This window comes from Hemicordylus capensis, chromosome 7 (assembly GCF_027244095.1).
Source record: "Hemicordylus capensis ecotype Gifberg chromosome 7, rHemCap1.1.pri, whole genome shotgun sequence".
Taxonomy (NCBI): domain Eukaryota; kingdom Metazoa; phylum Chordata; class Lepidosauria; order Squamata; family Cordylidae; genus Hemicordylus; species Hemicordylus capensis.
Window position 1 is genome coordinate 28924809 of NC_069663.1, and position 17719 is coordinate 28942527.

Sequence of the window (17719 nt, forward strand, 5' to 3'; positions counted from 1 at the left end):
TATAGAAAAGACCCTGTCTTAGTTAATTCTGTACTGTGCTTCAGACAGTGAGGGAACCAGCAACAGGCCCTTTTGTAGGATTTTATTGTATCAAAATTCCCTTTTCCCAAAGGAAGAGGCATTCAGAAGGCCCAGATTCTTCTTTTTCCACCGCACCCCGCCATCTTTGGCTGATTTCTGACCTTTGGAAATCCAAGAACACACACAGACAAATTGTAAAATCAAAAAGTATGTTCACCCAAATTTTGAGCAGCAGCGAAATGCAGTTCTGTCACAGATGCCTCATTCTTGTTTCAAGCAAACTAACTACCAAGTGAAGAAAGCGATCAAAGGAAGAGCTAGGGATCAGCTAGCTCCGAGGAGTTGGTCTTGTGGCAGCAAGCATGAGTTGTCCCTTTTACTAAGCAGAGTCTACCCAGGCTTGCATTTGAATGGGACACTATATGTGAGCACGGTAAGATATTCCCCTTGGGGGATGGAGCCGTTCTGGGAAGAGTAGAAGGTTCACGTTCCCTCCCTGGAAGCATCTCCAAGGAAGGACTGAGAGAGACTCCTGCCTGCAAGCTTGGAGAAGCCGCTGCCAATCTGGGTAGACAATACTGAGCTAGATGGACCAAGGGTCTGACTCAGTATTTGGCAGCTGACTAAGTTCCTACTCTAAGCTAGGAAGTTGGCTTGCTCTTACACTTCCCACGGGCCACCGAGTCAAGCACACAGCCCTGCCAGTTTTTTTGCAGACCCTCAAAGTCTGAGGGTCTGCTGGAAACAGCCCAGTCTGGGACTCTCCTTCCAGCACCCTCATGGGTTGCCTGAGATCATTCAGGAGGCAAGGCCCTGAGTCATAACCCTCAGCGTCAGGGATGAGGAAATTACACACCAGGATGGAGGGGCAGGAAGCAGCCCCTTTTCCCTGGTGTGTGTGTGTGTGTGTGTGTGTGTGTGTGTCTGCCTCTCATTCCCGGCAGCTCTGGTTGCGCCTCACTCTTCCATCCTGCCCCAGCGTTAACGAGAGCTGCGCTGCCTGCAGGCTGGCCATTCATCAGGTAGAGCTGCACGGCTCTACCTTACAAGTGGTCAGCCTGTAGGCAGGGTGGCTTTTGTTACTGCCGGGTTGGGCAGGATGGGATGAGAGGAAGAGGAGCAACTGGAGCTGCGGGGAGTTGGGGCAGATGCCGCCCCCCCTCCCCCGCCGCAGCTCGTTAAGAAGAGCTCTCAGTGGAGAAGACAGGGAAGCAGAATCTGAGGACTGGAAGGTGCTGAGTGCCCTCTTCACGCCACACCGGGCTGCCAGCAGCACAACCACAGGAGAGGCGCTTTGCCAACCAGTCCACAAAAACGGCCACTTTGGGTCCCCACATAGTGCTGGACTGCCACTCCCATCATCCCCAGCCACAATGGCTCAGGCCCAAGGATTATGGGAGCTGTAGTACAACAGCATCTGGGGACCCAGGCTTGAGGAGCCCTGCCTTGACTGCTGGGTGCCGGTTGCCCAACGCCAGCTTCCGTGCAAACTCCCGCAGTGTGGCCGAACGGCACAGTCCCCCGTCGGACGGCAGCAGCTCCACACACAGAGTGAGTCCAGCTGTCAAGCGGCCCAATCATCACTCGGCGCGGGGATACTTTCCCAAGCATCTGGGGAGAAGTGGGTCACCCCAAAGGCGCACCACAGGCCCCCTCGCCATGCCGCCGCAGAGGATGCTTGAGGGCAAGCCAGACATTGGGGACCACCGTGGAGCCAGCGCACACTCTGTGCTGCTGCTGCTGCCGGGGAGACCTCCGGAAACGCCCCAAATTCAGTGCTCCCAAAGGTGGGGCCGCTCTGTGCTCTATGGCCACTGCCGGGAAGAGCTACAGCCCACCATTCCCCACGGCAAACATGCCACGTATGGATGCAACGGAGGGCTGAGAAGAAGCCCTGGTCCCCCACCAGGACGGCATCTGCACATTCCCTGTTTGTGAGGAACACACAAGTGAAACGGGCATTTCCCACATGGGGCTCCGTTTGCGCCTCTCTCTCCCACCCTGCTGGCCATTCGTCAGGTTCACCGCGCAGCTCTACCTGACAAATGGCCAGCCTGCACAGCTCTTGTTAATTCTGAGGCAAGAGACAAAGTTGCAAACGGAGCTCCAGGAAGCAGAGGCAGTTCCACCACATTTCCACCCAGTTACCCCTGCTCACTGGGCAAAGAGGCACCTTGCTAACGTGGTGATTCTCTTTATTTAGCGGGGGAGAGTAACTGGCCCTCTCCATTTCCAAGCACAACATCCCTCCGGTGACTGTTGCTGGTGTCTACCTTATGTTTCTTTCTAGGCTGTGAGCCCTTTGGGGACAGGGAGCCATCTTATTTATTTATTATTTCTCCATGTAAACCACTTTGGAAACTTTTGTTGAAAAACAGTATATAAATATTTTGTGGTGGTTGTTCTTTGGCTTGTTAGGAAGAGTCACTGCTACTAGCTAGCAGGCAGCTAAGAATGAGAAACACACACACCCCGCTGCCCCCTTTGATGAGGGTGGCTGCTCTCAGAAATGTAAAACCCTCTCTCAGCCCCTGCGGGATCATTGGCTCCTTGGAGGAAGAGCGGGATACACAGGCAAAGAGACGTAAGTCAATATTACAATCAGAGCTGCATTTGGGATTTTTCAAAAAGTGCTTTCTGGAAATGACAAAGGCTGCAGCTCAGGTTTTTGTTAGCACATGTTTCAGAAGGCCTATTTTAGGAACATCACGGTTTTAGCTACTTCTGCGCTCATTTGTGTCTTAAAAACCAACATGTGCATATTTACGCAAGTTTACCAGAGATGCAAGTTTTGGGGCGGTAGAGAAATATTTTAAATAAACAAATAATGGAAATAAAATGTAAACAATAATAATAAAAATTTAAGAATAATATCCAGCAACATGAGAATGAAAAGTGGAGGCGAAGAATTCCTGCCTTCTCAAGGACTAAATGCAGTTTAGGGACTCTTGAGGAGCTGCTGAGACACGGGGGGGCGGGGGGGGGCAGCGGCAGGGAGGCTCTTACCTGGTGGTGCTGGTGCTGTGTCCTCCGGGGCAAATGCTGCTCAGTCCATGCTTGGCCAGTCTGCAGTGAATCCCGCAGCTCTGTGGTGGTTCTTGGGCTGGGCTGGAGGAGGGAGGTGGAGATGGAGTCTTCAGAGAGGAAATCCCTCCCAACAGCCCAGTCTTAGCTCCTCCAACCAAAGAGGAGGCTGCTCAGCTGCTGGCTTATGCAATCTGGACACCAGCTTCTTGCTCCCGCGAGCTCCGGGCAACCCGTGAGGACGGAGAAGTCAAGTTGACCAAACCCTCGACTCACAGCTCAGGCCGAGTCCAGGCTCTGCTCTATCCCAAGCTTCAAGCTGGAAGCTTGTGAAGTTGCACAAAAGGGTGCCTCTGGGCATGTGAAAACAGCTTCTCCACTCACAAAGAGGTGCCCCCACACCACACATCTGGGTTTCTAGGCACACGACTTCAGCCCCAGAGTCTTAACTGGTTTGAAGCTAGGCTGCACCACTTCAGCCCTCCAGTGGCCGTTGGACTACAACTCCTATCATCTCTATTGGCCACTTTGGGCTGGGAATGATGGGAGTTGTAGTCTGGCTGGAGGGTCGAAGTGGTGCGCCCTGATGTATAGACTGGAGCCCAACCAGCAATTTGCACATGGACAAAGCCAAAGAAGGTCCCAGTGGCATCGTTATAGCATCATTGATCTCACTTCAGCTTCACGGAGGCATCAAGATTTTGGATGCAAGTTCATATGTGTACCCAGCTCTGCTGATGTGTGGGGTTCTGTTCCCCCAGGATATGGGCCCATGGTTGTCTCCTGAAGAGCCTATGTCCACTGCAATCCTTCTTGCCTAGAGGACTTTAACGGGCAGAAGCAGCCGGGCTGAGGGGTGAAAAGAATCAGTTACACATGGAAGGCAGGGCTTCTCAGCGTTGGGTCCCCAGATGTTGTTGGACTACAACTCCTATCATCCCCGCCACAATGGTCCACCAACTTCGGGGGACCTAACGCCGAGAAGCCCTGATAATAACAGGAGAAGAGGCTGGCTGTTGGATCAAGCCGGGGTGGGGTGTCTATCTAGCCCAGCCTCCTGTTTCCAACAGTGGTCACCCAGAGGCCTCCCAGAAGACCCAAAGCAGGAACTGAAGGCAAGAGGAAGCTGCCATATACTGAGTCAGACCCTTGGTCCATCTACCTCAGTACTGTCTTCACAGACTGGCAGCAGCTTCTCCCAGGTTGCAGGCAGGAGTCTCTCTCAGCCCTATCTTGGAGATGTTGCCAGGGAGGGAACTTGGGACCGAGATGCTCTTCCCAAAGTGGCTCCCTCCCCTGAGGGGAATCTCTTCCAATGCTCACACTTCTAGTCTCCCCTTCATTTGCAACCAGGGCAGACCCTGCTTAGGCTAAGGGGACAGGCTGTGCTTGTTACCACAAGACCAGCTCTCTTCTAGAGTTCTCCACAGCAGCTGGGATTCCGAGGCAGACTGCCCTTGAACAGGAAGCTACTATCCACTGACCTATGAAGGCCAATAGCTATGAATAATCCTCTCCCCCTCCTTCGCCACGAATGCCCCCACCCCTTTCGCCAGCTAAGCAGGGGCCACCACCACTGCACCTTGTGGCGACAAAGTCCACACACCCACATTGCCCTGTGTGGTGAGGTCTTTTGTCTGTCCTGCACACCCGGCCAGCCAGTTCCATTAGATAAGCCTGACTTTTAGTGTTCCCTGAGAGGAGGAAACTCCCCTGCCCCATACGCCAGTCATGACTATTTAGAGACCGTATAGCTTTTCAAAGTTCCCAGAGCGGTTTACATAGAAAGATAAACAATACACAAGTAAAATGGTCCCCAGTCCCCAAAGGGCTCACCATCTAAAAAGAAGCAGAAGGGAGACACCAGCAACAGCCACTGGAGGGATGCTGTGCTGGGGGTGGAGAGGGCCAGGTGCTCTCCCTATTATCATATGATCTCATTGCTTATTATTATTAAGAGAAATGTTTATACACTGCTTTTTGACAAAAACGGTCTCAAAGGAGTTTACAGAGCAGAAGGCCTGAGAAAAGCATTCCCTGTCCCCAAAGGGGCTCCCACGTTGAAAAGCAGCAGAAGGGGAGCAGGGATGGTTGCTCTCCCCCGGCTGTGCACAAGGAAGCTGCCACTGGGAAAGGGGCCTCTTGGCCCTGGGAGCAGGCTGCCCCGACTCCCACCCCTTGACTTCAGGGTTTTTTAAAGCCTCCAAGACTCCAGCCTTGCCAAGGAAGGAAGGTGATCCGACAGAGGCGTGTGGGTGCCCTTCGAAGCAGAGAGGGAGGCCAGCAGCAACGCAGCCGGAGCGCTCAGCTCTCGCACATCTCCCGTGCAGGAGAACTTCTGAGGGAGAGTGCCTTTGGATTTTCCTCCTGAGGCAGCAGCAGGAGCAAGCACATGAGCTCATCACACGGTCTGGGGCTGTCCAGGCTTGCCTCTGTCTGAACAGGGGGGCAGGCGGGGCAGCGAGCCCAGCTCTCCAAGCAATCCCTGGACTTCTCCTGCCCCCCTGTGGCTGCTGCGTTATTGATTTAAATGCAGAAAATTATCGCAGTCTGAAGAAGCTTTTCCTAGATTATTGTATAGGGATATTAGAGCCCATTTTAATTATCCGGTGCTCTGTACATGGCCAAGGAATTCTATCCCCGCCCTCTCTGTCTATCTATGATTCTAATATAACAGCTGAAAATATAGCTACGTTTCTTGTGACACTGTTAGCACAAGGTCAGAGACACTGAGTGGCCAACAAGCCGTATTCAGCTCAGTTCAGTTGGATTCTCTACTTTTAGTGCTTCTTGTTAACTTCGGTTTGATGTTCTTCAGTCCAAGTATTTGTTGTTGTTTTATGATTTGTGGACCATAATAAATTTCATTTGATTTGAAATTTAACAGCAGAACAAATACCCAGGGAAATATTCCAGGCACAGGGATGGGGGTGGCTCGCCCCACCAACAAACACAGGCCACCGCCATTTCTCCTCCTGCTCCTCCGCCCAGGAATTCACATGGATGGATGGGCACCCACTGGCCTCTCTGAACCCACTTCCTGGAGACCTTTCTCCCTGGTAAACTGCTACTGCTGGCCCATTTTGCCCCTAATGTTGCTTTTTTGGACGTTCCTAGCTTGAATTTTGTTAAAACAAAACAAACAAACCAACTCTGCTGCTCTCTGGACGGCTCACAGGCCCCCCCCCCGCTTTTGCAGCGCGTAGCCCCCTTGCAGGGTGGAGGCCCCCTTCTGCGGGCTCGGAGCAGGGAGAGCAGCGAGCGCGCAGGTGTCGCAGCCTCTCTCCAGCAGCGGCTGCTGCGGGCGTCTCCCTCGCGCTGCCTTCTCGATGGGGAGCCCTTCGGGGCAGGGAACCCTTTCCGTTTCTCTCTCGCTACATAAGCCGCTTTGAGGACTGACTGAGGAGCAGACCAAGCAAGCCGCCCTCGCCAGCGCCTGCTCGCCACCTTCTTCTCACCAAGACGGGCGTTCGGGGGCTTCCCCATCACACCCGGCTGGTTCCTATCTCCCCCAACCCCCCAGCTGCGCAGAGTCCTGGAGAGGACGAGGACTCCAAAGCTTGCTCGCCACTTCGGGACTTCTAAGTCGGGGCTCTCCAGCTGCTGCTGGGCTACAGCTCCCCACCACCACCACCCCTAGCTGCAATGGCTACGGATGATGGGAGTTGTAGTCCAAGAGACACTGGAGAGCCGCCGCCGAGAGCTTGGCCAGCCCGCTTTTAGGGAGTTCTCTAATATAGAACTCCCTACTAATACTCCCTACAGCCTACTAATAAAGTAGGCTGGCTCTACTGTGGGGGGTTCTTTCTTCAGAGCTCGCCCCGCTGGTCCCAGGCCAAGGCTGCAGAGAGAGCAGCCAGACCGAGCCGCCGCCGCCGCCGCCGCCGCCGGAGTCAGGGTGGCACGGGCAGGGCGGGGGCAGCAGCCAACTGCCGCTCAGCTCGCCCCCCCGCAAAGCCAGTCAAGGAACCGGCCGCCAGCATCCAGCGGAATTGTGTCCGCGGATTTAAAAACACACACACACCCCCCGCCAACCCGACTCCCCTTTAAGGATTCAGACGGTACCACCAATCCACTTTGTCGGGGGGACGCCGCCGCTGGCGTCATTCAGCAGACATGCGCAGGAAGCAGCCAGCGGGGAACTCCCCCCATCTCCAGAGTAGATCCGCCCAGGAGTCGCCGCAGGAAGTACGTAGCCCGCTGCAATGCATTGCGAACAGGAGGCGCAGCACGTGGAGGCATGGAGGTGGCCGGCAGCAGGGAGACCCCACGCGGGGGTGAGTGGGGGTCCCCTCAGACCCCTTGCAAGTGGGGTTACAGAGGGAGCTCATGCAGGGCGGAGGGGTGTCCGCGGGGAGATATCTAGGAGGCAGGGTGCCTAGTGGAGCCTCTATGCCCAGAGGCAGTCTACCGGGACGAGCAAGAGGGCGGGCTGCTGTGTCCTGGCCCTGCTTGTGGGCTTCCCGCAGGGGGAGCGTCAGCTCCCTTTTCCCGCAGAGAGTGGTTTGGGGTGGCCAGGGTGGGAGAGGAAGGGGTAGTTGGAGGTAGCCTTTATTTTCTACCGGGTTTTTTTTCTTGCGCAGTTTTGGGGGATACTCAGGCTTGGAGCTATTTGACTTGCTCTGAAGTTGGAATCAAACTAAGTAGTTGAAGATGGGGGGGGGCAGTGGCCAGCCCTCCAGTTGTTGTAGGACTACAGATCCCATCACTGCTTCCAGCCATGGTTACAGCAGTGGGTGATGGGGACTGTAATTCAACAATAGCTGGGGAGCCTCAGGTGCCTGCTCCGCTTCCAGTGTAGAATTTCCTGCAGACCAGGTTTCTGTTCCTGGGAGTCCTGACCTCCTCTTCCTTGCTGCACCTCTGTTCTCTCTCTCCAGGGCCTGCACACTTCGAGTGTCCTGAGGATTTTTCCGAAAGCCCCTTTCCTCCTGGGCTGCCCTTCTCCCGAGAGGCACTGCAGGCCCCTTCTAAGCAGCTGTTCCTGATCCGAGCCCCGGCGGACTTCAGGCCAGAGAGGTGAGAGGGGGCCGTGTTTCTATGGACTAAGGCCTGGGTCCGGAAGCTTTGCCCAGCACCTAGAAGTCACCAGGCGGGGCTCCCTGCAGATGGTGAGCTGTGAAGGCCCTTCTGGTGGCTGCCCCCCCCCCAACTTCCAGCAACGGGCTCACCCAGAGGAGGGTCTCTGCTTAGAGCCGTCGTCATAACTTGGGCAGATTCACGTGGGAGCTGACGGACCCGTCGTCCCACATGCCAGTTAAGAGTCCGAAGGGGTTAGAAGCAGCCCTTTGAACTGTGCTTAAGCCCGTATGTTCAACCTGGTGGGCTGTGTGGTGGCAGCATGTGGTCAGGTCACCTGACAGCTGTGGGGCTTGCTGAAGAGTGGCCAGCCTGCCTCTGCCGAGAAGGGGCTGCACTTGGCACTTTGGCCTCAGCTGCTGGAAGGTACTTGGTGCCACAACGGCCCCTGGAGCATCACGATGGGGCGGTGTGTGGGGGGGTGCGGTTGCAGACTAGCAGCACCTCCAGTCTGGGAGCCCAGTCCTTGTGCAGGGAGGACAGCCTGATCTGGGAGGGGCTGAGCGCCACCTCCCAGCTCAGATGACTCCCCTACTAACGGGGCGGCCGTTTTACCTGGCTCAAGCTCCATAAATACTGGGAGGGTGGGGTCGGTCCTGGGTGAGGGCTGGATGGCTAAAAGATGGCTGCAGCCGCCATCTTGTCTGAGTTGTGGGTGATGTTGTTGGGATGACAGTCTGCTGCCACTTGGCACTGGTTTTCAGGCCTGGCCCCCAGACCGGGGCTCTCAGGCTGGAGTCCCCGGATGGTGCTGGACAGCATTCCCTCTCGCAGGGATCCCCAGATGTTATTGACGACAACAATCCCCAGCCAAAGGCCGCTGCAGCTGGGGATGCTGGGAGTGGCAGTCAGCCACATCTGGGAACCCCTGTTCGAGGGAGCCCTGGTGTTGGACTTCGGCTCCCAGCAGCCCTTGTGGCTGGAGGTGATGGGAGCTCGAGTCCAGCCGTTGGGGACCTAGGGCTGAGAGCAGGTCCTTATCGTGCTTTGCGGAGGGCAGCAGAGGGCGGCTTCTCTTTCGTGGGCAACCATTAACACAGAGCCTGCTTCTCTCTACAGCCTTGACGGCTATGTCGTGCCCCTGCTGGGCTCCCAGACCCTGAAGGTGCCCCATCCAAACGGGCCCCAGAAGATCTACAATCTTCAGACAAGTCCGGGGGATCTGGGCAGTGCCCGCCTGCTGGTACCATCAGCCCACCAGAACCCCCTCACTTGCGCGCCCCCTTTCAGCAGCTCACTGAGCATCTGCGAGAGATATGGAGACCCCGATGGCAGCCAGCCCCTCTTCCCACTGGCGGCCAGGCGGGCACCTCTGATCCCAGAAGGCCTCAAGCAGCGCTTCCTGCCTTTTGGCAGCCACCTCAAGAGCCCTCCTCCCCGAGAGTCTGCAGAGCAGCCCCCCAGGAAGAAAAAGAAGCAGCGCCAACTTCAGGTGGTGGGGTACATGGGAGACCCCGAGGAGCCTCCGAAGTGTGAGCCCTGGGTGGGGGCCGCTCCAGAGATGCCTGCTGAGGAATCCACAGTGGCCAGGGAGGCGGGAAGCTTCAGGGAGGGAGGGAAGAGCCGCAAGCACAGGAAACACCGAAGGCAGGCGGCGGCGGAGGAGGAGACGGGCAGGGAGCTGGGTGTGAGCGGTGCTGTTGCACAGCCGCCTGAGCCACCCAGCAGCTTGGAGGGCCCCTCTGGGGGAAGTCTCTTGGGAGGAGAAGTGGAGGACTTGGGTGGTAGGCGCAAGAAGAAGAAGAAGCAGAAGGCAGCGGCAGCGGCAGCTGTGGAGGAGGAAGCGCTCCTGCTGGATCCCAGCTCCCTAGCCCAGCAGTCTGAACTGGAGTCCCGGCTGCAGGGAGGCCCGGAGGCTTGCATTGGAGAGAACGGCATTTCCCCAGCGGAGGAGTTGGGCCGACGCAAGCATAAGAAGAAAAGGAAGCGGGCGGAGGCCGAGGGGGTCCCATTGATGGGCCTCTCCTCCATCACGGAAGAGGCCCTGGGGGGCCCAGGGGGCATCAGTGGCGCGGGGACCACTCTGGAGGGCAGCCTGGTGCGAGCCAAAGAGGAGCCGGGAGGGAGCACCTCCAGCAGCACCGCCATGGAGCAGGAGGAGGTAGTCCTGCAGCAAGCGGGGTCCGTGTGGTTTGAGCCCAACTCTGTCAAGCAGGAGGAGGACGGCGGTGACTGGAATGAGCTGCGGGAGGTGCCAAGCCAGAAGCACAAGAAGAAGAAGCACAAGCACAAGCACAAGCGGGAGGCTGCCGAGGAGGGCTGCTGAAAAGCTCCCAGCAGGGGCAGCTTAGTGAGCAGAGGTCTCTGCCTTCTCCAAAAAGTGGCCTCAGCCCCAGCCGAGCCCGGGTGAATGCTCCTCAGTCACCTGCTCTGCTCTGGCTGCTGCAGGGACGGCTGCTGGGCCTGGCAAAGCCTCCTGCGGGGGGGTGTCCAGGTGGGGTCCTTGGCTGCTGAGCAGAGACCGCGGCTGCGTCTTGGGCATCGGACCTCCCTGAGCTGCCTTTATGGCCACAAAAGGCCAGTGCAAAGGTTCCCCCCTCTAGACACGCTCTCGGGTGCTGGTGCTGCTACTTTGGGGCCGGACCCCACTCCCAGGAGGCCATCCCCTGGGCGCTGAGAGATGTGCGGCTGTGTCAAGGCCAGCTCCTACGGATGGGACTCTTGGCTGGACATTCTGGAAGGCAACCATGCTGCCCAGATGTACTGGAGGAGACAGGCTACTAATGGCACCGAACTGTGGGTGCGAGGGGCCCGAAATCGGGCTTTGGGGTGGAGGGAGGGTCAGCACTCATCTCCTCATTCAGCTTTCATCTGTATCTCTGTGTTGAATGAGGAACTGCAAATACAAGACCAGGAGCCAATGTTTCTCGTGTGTGTGTATGTGAAAAAGAGAGAGAGAGAGAGAGAGAGAGCTTCTTCCCGTGCCCAGATTCCCCAGAACAACAACTGGCTCCCTCATTGCCACTTGCTGTTTTATTGTAAAGTGGGGCCGGTGGAATAATAATATGGGTTTTTAGCAAAATAAGGCTTCAGTTCTCTTGCAGAAGGCCGTCTGCCCCGCGTTGGGCTTCCATAAGTCTGCACAGACGAGGCCATGCCTGGGTGGGAAGAAGAGGGCAGGAGCTCCCCTCCTGACACACACACACCCCCCCTTGGTTCCTCGCAGGAGGGTTCTGATCACTTGGGCACTTTGAGAAACGGCTCGTGCAGGATGTCAAAGAGCCTCTTGGCCTGGGTGGAGAGTTGCGAGTGAGAACTGGAGGCAGAGCCGAGCCTGGGTGTTTCCAGGCAGCCTGCCCCACACCTGTCACTGAGTCAACCCTGCCCCACCAGCTGCCCGTCCTCCCCTGCTCCAGGTTTCCCCCTCCCCCACATAAAGCAGCCTCCCTCCCTGCAGACCCACACAACAGCCAGGCTCCTACAGGGCTGGGCTATGGCTGCATTGGACAGAGTAGCTGGGAAGGGGGCTGGGCCGCAAGCCCAGGCTATCCTTCCCCCACGGAGAAGTTCTCCCAGGGTTTGGCTTCCGTTATGCGGGCTAAGAGAGTGAGGCCTCTACAGTAATCCCCAGGAGCCTTCCAAGGCATCTGACCGAAGACAAGAAATGCTGCATCCTCCTACACTGTTGCTGCTAAGGTGGTTTGGGGGCTGGGGAAGCCTTCGCCGCTTACCTTCTGGGGCCCGATCCCCGGGCAGAGGGACAGGTCTTCCTTGGAAGCTTGAACAATGCTGGCCAGAGACTGCAAGGAATGAAAAGGCCTTTGAGTTCAACGGTGCCAGAAAGACAGAACATGGCAGAGCTTGTTGAGTATTCTGCACATCTGGAGGGCCCCAGGAGAGACCAATAAAGATCTTCCAGAAGAGAAGGTAGCCCAGAAGTCCAAGCCAGGACATGACTGGTGCTGGGGTTAAACCCCGGCGCTGTTTTTCAGCACTGGAAGTATCAGTGTCAGGAGCCCAGACTCTGAGAAGAGAGAGGGTGGGACACACGGGACCGGAAAGAAGCGCTTCTCCCAAAGGCATTCACTTCCTCCTCTTCCCTCCCCACCCCCAGAAGAGAAGCTACTCACTCCAAAGGTGGAGAGGAGGCTCAGCGTGTCAGTCTTGTTCACAGATTTCACACTGGTCAGGCAGTCGGTCACCTGGAATGAGAATAAAGTGGCTGCAGCAGCAGCAGCAGAGTTCTTGCAAAGCTCGTCTTGAATGTTTGGATGCTGCAGGAGCTCTGGGTCATTGTTTGGCAAACCTCAGACTAGAGGGAGAAATGCCAAGTAGCATCTGAAGTGTGGGTGGCCAGAGGTAAAGCCCTTGAGGAAGGCCCAGCTTCATTGCCAAGAGAGCGACAAGATGGAAGCAGGAGAGGAATCCAGCAGGAAGGGGGATGTGAGCCTTCTGGGGCACTTTACCCTGCTCTGTATCTCATCAAGCACTCAGCTGGGGTGCCATGTTACCCCCCTGCTGGGCAATGGTTTGGGTGGGCGATGGTAGACCTTGAGAAGCTGCAACCAAAGTGGCAGGAGGTACGAATGGGGTGAGTGGCAGGAAAGAGAGGAACAAGTTAGCTAACTGGGCCAAGAGGCACCTTTCAAAGTGGTGATGCTCTTAATATTAGGCAGCGGGGGAGCAACTGGCCCTATCCAGCCCCAGCACAACATCCCTCCAGTGGCTGTGGCTGGTGTTTCCTTTTAGATTGTGAGCCCTTTGGGGACAGGGAACCATCTTATTCTTATTCTATGTGAACTGCTTCATGAATTTTTTGTCAAAGCAATTATAATATAAATATAAATATTTATTTAGCATATTTCTATACCGCCCAAAACTTATGCCCAAAATAGGAAGATAGGAAGCTGCCTTCTAACAAGTCAGACCATTGGTCCATCTAGCTCAGGATTGTCTTCACAGACTGGCAGCAGCTTCTCCAAGGCTGCAGGCAGGAGTCTCTCTCAGCCCTATGCTTTGGTAGTTTGTTGGTTCAATTAAAAAATCTTGTCCTATTTTAAAAAATAAATAAATCTTGTCCTATCTTGGAGATGCTGCTGCCAGGGAGGGAACCTGGAACCTTCTGCTCTTCCCAGAGCAGCTCCATCCCCTAAGAGGGGAATCTCTTCCAGTGCTCCCACTGTAGCGCCATGTGTGGGGAGGGGGAAGTGCTTACTCTGGACAGGTAGTCCTGATCCACCTTCTCCTTCAGCAAGTCAGCCGGTTTCTGCTCATAGGCCTTGTATGTTTCCAAGTAGCGGCCGGCCTCCTCTGGGCTAAGGGGGGCAAAGGGAAGCCAAAAGGTAAATCCAAGGGCTGTTACAGCTGGCAAAGTCTCAGGAGCCTCACCCCAAACACCACCCATTACGTTCTGAGCAAAACTCACCAAGCACACCTTTGTGGGGTTTTTGAAGCGGTGAGACTTGATAAAACAGTTGAAAAACGGGGGGTGGGGGGTGGGTTCTGAGCAGAGGCCTCATAGAGCATACAGACCAGTCATCAAGGGCCGTACAAAGCCACCTGCGACCCAGCCGGACTGTTGGCCCATCCAGATCAGGATTGCCAGTTCTGACTGGCAGCAGAGATGGAGATCTTTCCCATCACCAGCTGCCTGAGACCCTTTACCTGGCAATTGAACATGGGACCTTCTGCATGCATTCAGGTGCAGCTGCGGTTCCTCTTGAGCAGCAGTCTTATCCTGTGTCAGGCCCACTAGTTTTCCTAGCCCAGCACTTTCTAATCCGACTGCCAGGGGCTCTCAGGGTTTCAGGCAGAGAGAGGGCTTTCCTCTCACCCAAGATCCTTTTAACTGGAGACTGAAACTGGGACCTTCTGAATCCAAAGCACGAAGCCAGAGCCTTGCCACTGAACAAAGGCCCCAGGGCATCAAAGCATCTAGGCAGGAATTAGCCAGCACCCTCAACATCCAGCAGGCAAGGCAAGAGTCAGAAGCTGGAATCCTGCCTCCCACTGGCCAGTTTGACCCCCTCCTCTACAGTGTGATTTTTAACACTGGACAGACAGACAGACGGTTTTGGGTCTCACCTCCAGGCCAAGATAAGGGTGCAGTTAGCAAGGATGCAGATCTTTGCCAGCTCCTTCAGTGCCTGGTGTGGGTCTTTCTAAAGAAAGCAAGAGAACTGTTGGCAAACAGCCCAGAGGACCTCCAGAGAAAGTGCAGTTGGGGAAAGAGAAGGGAACTGGGGAAGAGTTTCCTGGCAATTCAAAACAGTGGTCTTGGGAAGTTCAAAGTGCTGGCAGCCGAAGATGGGTGTCATGAGTCTGAGGGGGATGGAGGAGATGGTGAGGTAAACCCACTTCCCTGGAGTCTCTCACCACATCAACCTGGAGGAGGAGCACCCGCAGCAGGTATGTCTTGCCCAGAATCCGCAGTCGCTCATGGATGTAATTGGGGTTCAGGTTGTGGTACCGGAGACTGTGTGTGGCAGAGGGAGGGAGAAACCAGTCAGCAGGTGCTGGCTCTTCACAGCCGGCAGCAGCCACAGAGAAGAGATTGTGGGGCTCCCAACAAATGTGTGCTCAGAGTGGAAGCGGTCAGGACCAGAACCTGGACAGTGCAGCTTCTGCCTGGGTGAAGTCAGGATCAGGAAAACACCCACTGGCGGCCTGAGAAGGGAGGGGCTGCACATTCTTTGTTGGAAACACGAGGACAGGCAGAAGGAGGCGGGCCACTGAGGACTAGGGCAGCGGTTCCCAACCTTGGGTCCCCGGGTGGTGGTGGACTACAACTCCCATCAACACCCCAGCTGCAGTGACTGGCGATGATAGGATTTATGTTCCAAGAAGCTCTGGGGACCTAAGGTTGGGAACCCCTTGACTAGGGGAAGGAAGGCCCAAAAGGCAGTTCTCTGACCTGAAACCAAACATTAGGTGGCCTGCAATGTTCTAAACAACAGCGCACAGCGGATTGTACTTGGTGCAAACGCTCCTCACCTCAGAAAAAGGGCGCAGGTGCTCTGGCCCAGCACGTAATCCGGGACAATCTCCCCAAACTCCCAGGGCACATTGCGGACAAACTTCAGAATGGGGTTCCCCCTCTAAAGAAAGACGAGAATCCAGACAGGAGTTGGTAGGACAGTTCCCAAGTCAGCCTGGGATCCGAGGAGCAGGAGGCCAGGCCAGAGAGGGAGCGTGTGAAGCCAAATGGAGAGCATCACTCGGAGAACACCATCGCCACCAGAGCAGGGTTACCCAAGGGGTCCAGAACTCTTTCCCGAAAGGCCCTTTGATCCCACAAGAATAAAGGAAACCTGTGGCCCAATTATCTGTTCTTGTGGAATTTAGAAAGGTTAATCAGGAACTGAGATGGAGGGAGGAGAGACCTCATGAGTAATGGAATCAGAGTGGGGAACTGGTCCTTTCCCGATCTCTACCAAGGCCTAACCCTAACCCTAGCTGTATGCACATTTGCTATATTTCCTCCACACGTCTGAGAACTTGACACTCAGGTTGAGACAGAAGGCTATTTTGAACTCCAGTTCCATGTCTGAACTATTTGCAAAGGTGAGATGGCCTCTGACCATGTGCAGAGTGTTTTACCTGGCCACTAAGCTTTATCATTCAGTGGACATTGTTCCTCACTTTGAACATCTGCTCAGCCCATGGCTGTTCACACAGTCTCAGGAGCTGGGTTTTGGCCCCCAAATCACACTCTCTCAAGAAATCAGTCACTGCTCGGCCTATCAGTATGGTCCCTCTGACTGACTGTCCGGTCTGGTTACTTCAGTCTTGGACATCATTCACCAGAATTATTCCCTGCACAGGAGGCAGAGAGGGAGGTGTTATGACATCCCTCTGTCCTCTCTCACCTGACGTGGGCTGACAATGATGCTGTTGTGCTTGGCTCCTGGCTTCAGCGCTGGGTTCAACGGGGAATCTTGGTCTTCTGCAATGTCCTGCGAGACTGGACTGCTCCTGCTTTCAGCCTGCGGAGGGGGTGCCACTGAGGTCACTGATGCCACTGGTTTCACCCGTGGAGCCGAGGAGGTCGCTGCCTGCCCAACAATGTAATCTGCGTAGGATGCATCCCCTGGCACAACTGGGGCCGCAGGGGCTGGTGAGGGCCTTGCTGCCAAAGAAGGCCTGAAGAGCTGTTTCACCTGGAAGCCGGGGGGGGGGGGGGAGGGATACGTGATTAAGAAATCAGTGCAAGAGCTGGATGTTTTGAGCTGAGGGGAAGCAGTGTGTGGCCGAGAAGGCCCCTCTGCAAGGCATCAAGATGCAAATGTAAGAACCCAGGGGTGAAAAGAATCCTCAAAGAGATGTCCCCACAACCCCACAACCAATGCCTCCCATTGTACTGCTGGGGCGGCATCTTCGTCCTGCGTCTTCACGGTGAACTTCTTCCTCCCACCTAAGGCCTTCTCAGTTGCTTGGGGCTCCATTTCTTCAGTTCCTGGCAAGAGGAAAGAAAGTGCATTTCAGAACTTTGCACCATTTCTCTGTCTACAGCAGCAGCGGTTCATCCTAAGGAGGGGGGGACACCAAAGGTCACCTCTCTCTGCCATCCTGCCTGGGAGCCACACTGCCTGCAGGCTGGGCATTCAGCAGGTAGAGCTGTGTGTCTATTCTCCCCCGCCCAAGAGCCACGCTGCCTGTAGGCTGGCCATTCATCAGGTAGGGCTGCAGCAACTCCACCTGACAAGTGGCCGGCCTGTCCAGGGCAGTGCAGCAATCGGGTGGGGCGGGAGAGGAGCCATCTTTGGTGCCCCCAACCCCTTTTAAGACCAACCGCTGCTGGTCTACAGCTGCTGCGCAGAGCCTGCTCTTTGCCTCCAGCAGACTCAGAACCACAGCACCAATCCGGCCTCCCCCCTCCCCTGCCTGCTTTGTTTTCCCTCCCCGCCCCACACATTGTGTCAGGAGTGCCCAACTTTGGGTCCCTCCCCCCAGCTGCTGTGTGGCTCGCGGCGGGGGGGAGGGAGAGCGCCTGACCGGAGACCCCACGGAGGGAGCATGAGCCTCCTTTCCCACCAAGCGTTCTCATTGGCTGCTACTCAGCCAATGGCAAAGGCTCACCGGCGCCTTGCGCTGCGCATGCGTATCAGGTCCCGTGCAAGACGGGAGAAGAGACGACTTCCCTGGAGGCCTGGGACGCGGCCTTCCCACGCGGCCACTCGAGTCTTCGTCAGCCGCCACCCTTATAAGCCCGAGTAACGGGGCTTGGAGGGAGGCGGGAGCGGGGCGCAACACGGGACTGCTACCTCTCCGTCCTCCGCCATCTCCACAAGAGCCCGGCCACGCCCAAGTCCTTGCACAGGCGTTCTAGGCGCAGCATTTCTATGGTGAGCACGTCAACTCCATGGTTGAAGAGACGCTAGACCTGACTTCCTGCCTTCTCTATGGTCAGGCTGCGCAAAGAGCGGTCTTCTTCGGTCGGTTTCCTATTTCGATGCAAGTCCACCTCCTGGAAGAGTTTGCTGTCCGGTCCGGAATTCAGCAGCAGAACGGAATTCCTAGCAGGGCGGTCCGAGTCCCTCGCGATTCCCTGCTACAAAGGGAGGCGGGCTGGTCCTGTGGTCGCAAGAATGAAGAGTCCGTCCCCTGTGCCAAGCAGGGTCTGCCCTGCTTGGCATTTGAATGGGAGACCACATGT

At 56.0% G+C, this 17719-nt stretch overlaps 3 protein-coding genes across 7 annotated transcripts in view; 1 reads left to right on the forward strand and 2 right to left on the reverse strand.

Moving 5' to 3' along the window:
- Positions 1 to 7334, reverse strand: part of EXOC3L2 (exocyst complex component 3 like 2) — a 26318-nt gene extending 18984 nt beyond the window's left edge. The window contains exons 1-3 of one of the 5 annotated variants that reach the window (XM_053267283.1): positions 4882 to 7091; positions 3771 to 3894; positions 3028 to 3129 (exon numbers count right to left, since the gene is read on the reverse strand). The gene's annotated coding sequence lies outside the window, so the exon portion shown is untranslated. The other 4 variants (XM_053267281.1, XM_053267287.1, XM_053267286.1 and 1 more) reach the window with 4 other exon arrangements.
- POLR1G (RNA polymerase I subunit G) lies at positions 6929 to 10985 on the forward strand. The gene is made up of 3 exons (XM_053267308.1): positions 6929 to 7322; positions 7926 to 8064; positions 9184 to 10985. Exons 1-3 carry the CDS (start codon positions 7286 to 7288, stop codon positions 10388 to 10390), a joined length of 1383 nt encoding a protein of 460 aa, XP_053123283.1. The 5' UTR covers positions 6929 to 7285; the 3' UTR covers positions 10391 to 10985.
- Positions 10986 to 11082: 97 nt separating this feature from the next.
- ERCC1 (ERCC excision repair 1, endonuclease non-catalytic subunit) lies at positions 11083 to 17395 on the reverse strand. Its single transcript, XM_053267317.1, has 10 exons — positions 17143 to 17395; positions 16425 to 16519; positions 15933 to 16223; positions 15058 to 15161; positions 14440 to 14539; positions 14149 to 14225; positions 13280 to 13379; positions 12195 to 12266; positions 11796 to 11864; positions 11083 to 11355 (listed from the first exon to the last, which is right to left on the reverse strand). Exons 2-10 carry the CDS (start codon positions 16506 to 16508, stop codon positions 11302 to 11304), a joined length of 951 nt encoding a protein of 316 aa, XP_053123292.1. The 5' UTR covers positions 16509 to 16519; positions 17143 to 17395; the 3' UTR covers positions 11083 to 11301.
- Positions 17396 to 17719: the final 324 nt, after the last annotated feature.

What these genes read in the sequence shown, in the direction of transcription:
- POLR1G (XM_053267308.1), top strand. Translation starts at nt 7,286, where the DNA reads ATGGAGGTGGCCGGCAGCAGGGAGACCCCACGCGGGG. An exon ending in CAGGGAGACCCCACGCGGGG is followed by an intron (nt 7,323 to 7,925) that starts GTGAGTGGGGGT and finishes CTCTCTCTCCAG; the next exon opens with GGCCTGCACACTTCGAGTGT. An exon ending in GCGGACTTCAGGCCAGAGAG is followed by an intron (nt 8,065 to 9,183) that starts GTGAGAGGGGGC and finishes TTCTCTCTACAG; the next exon opens with CCTTGACGGCTATGTCGTGC.
- ERCC1 (XM_053267317.1), bottom strand. Translation starts at nt 16,508, where the DNA reads ATGGAGCCCCAAGCAACTGAGAAGGCCTTAGGTGGGAGGAAGAAGTTC. An exon ending in ACCCTTATCTTGGCCTGGAG is followed by an intron (nt 13,380 to 14,148) that starts GTGAGACCCAAA and finishes TGCCCCCCTTAG; the next exon opens with CCCAGAGGAGGCCGGCCGCT. An exon ending in CGGGGATCGGGCCCCAGAAG is followed by an intron (nt 11,356 to 11,795) that starts GTAAGCGGCGAA and finishes CTCTCCACCCAG; the next exon opens with GCCAAGAGGCTCTTTGACAT.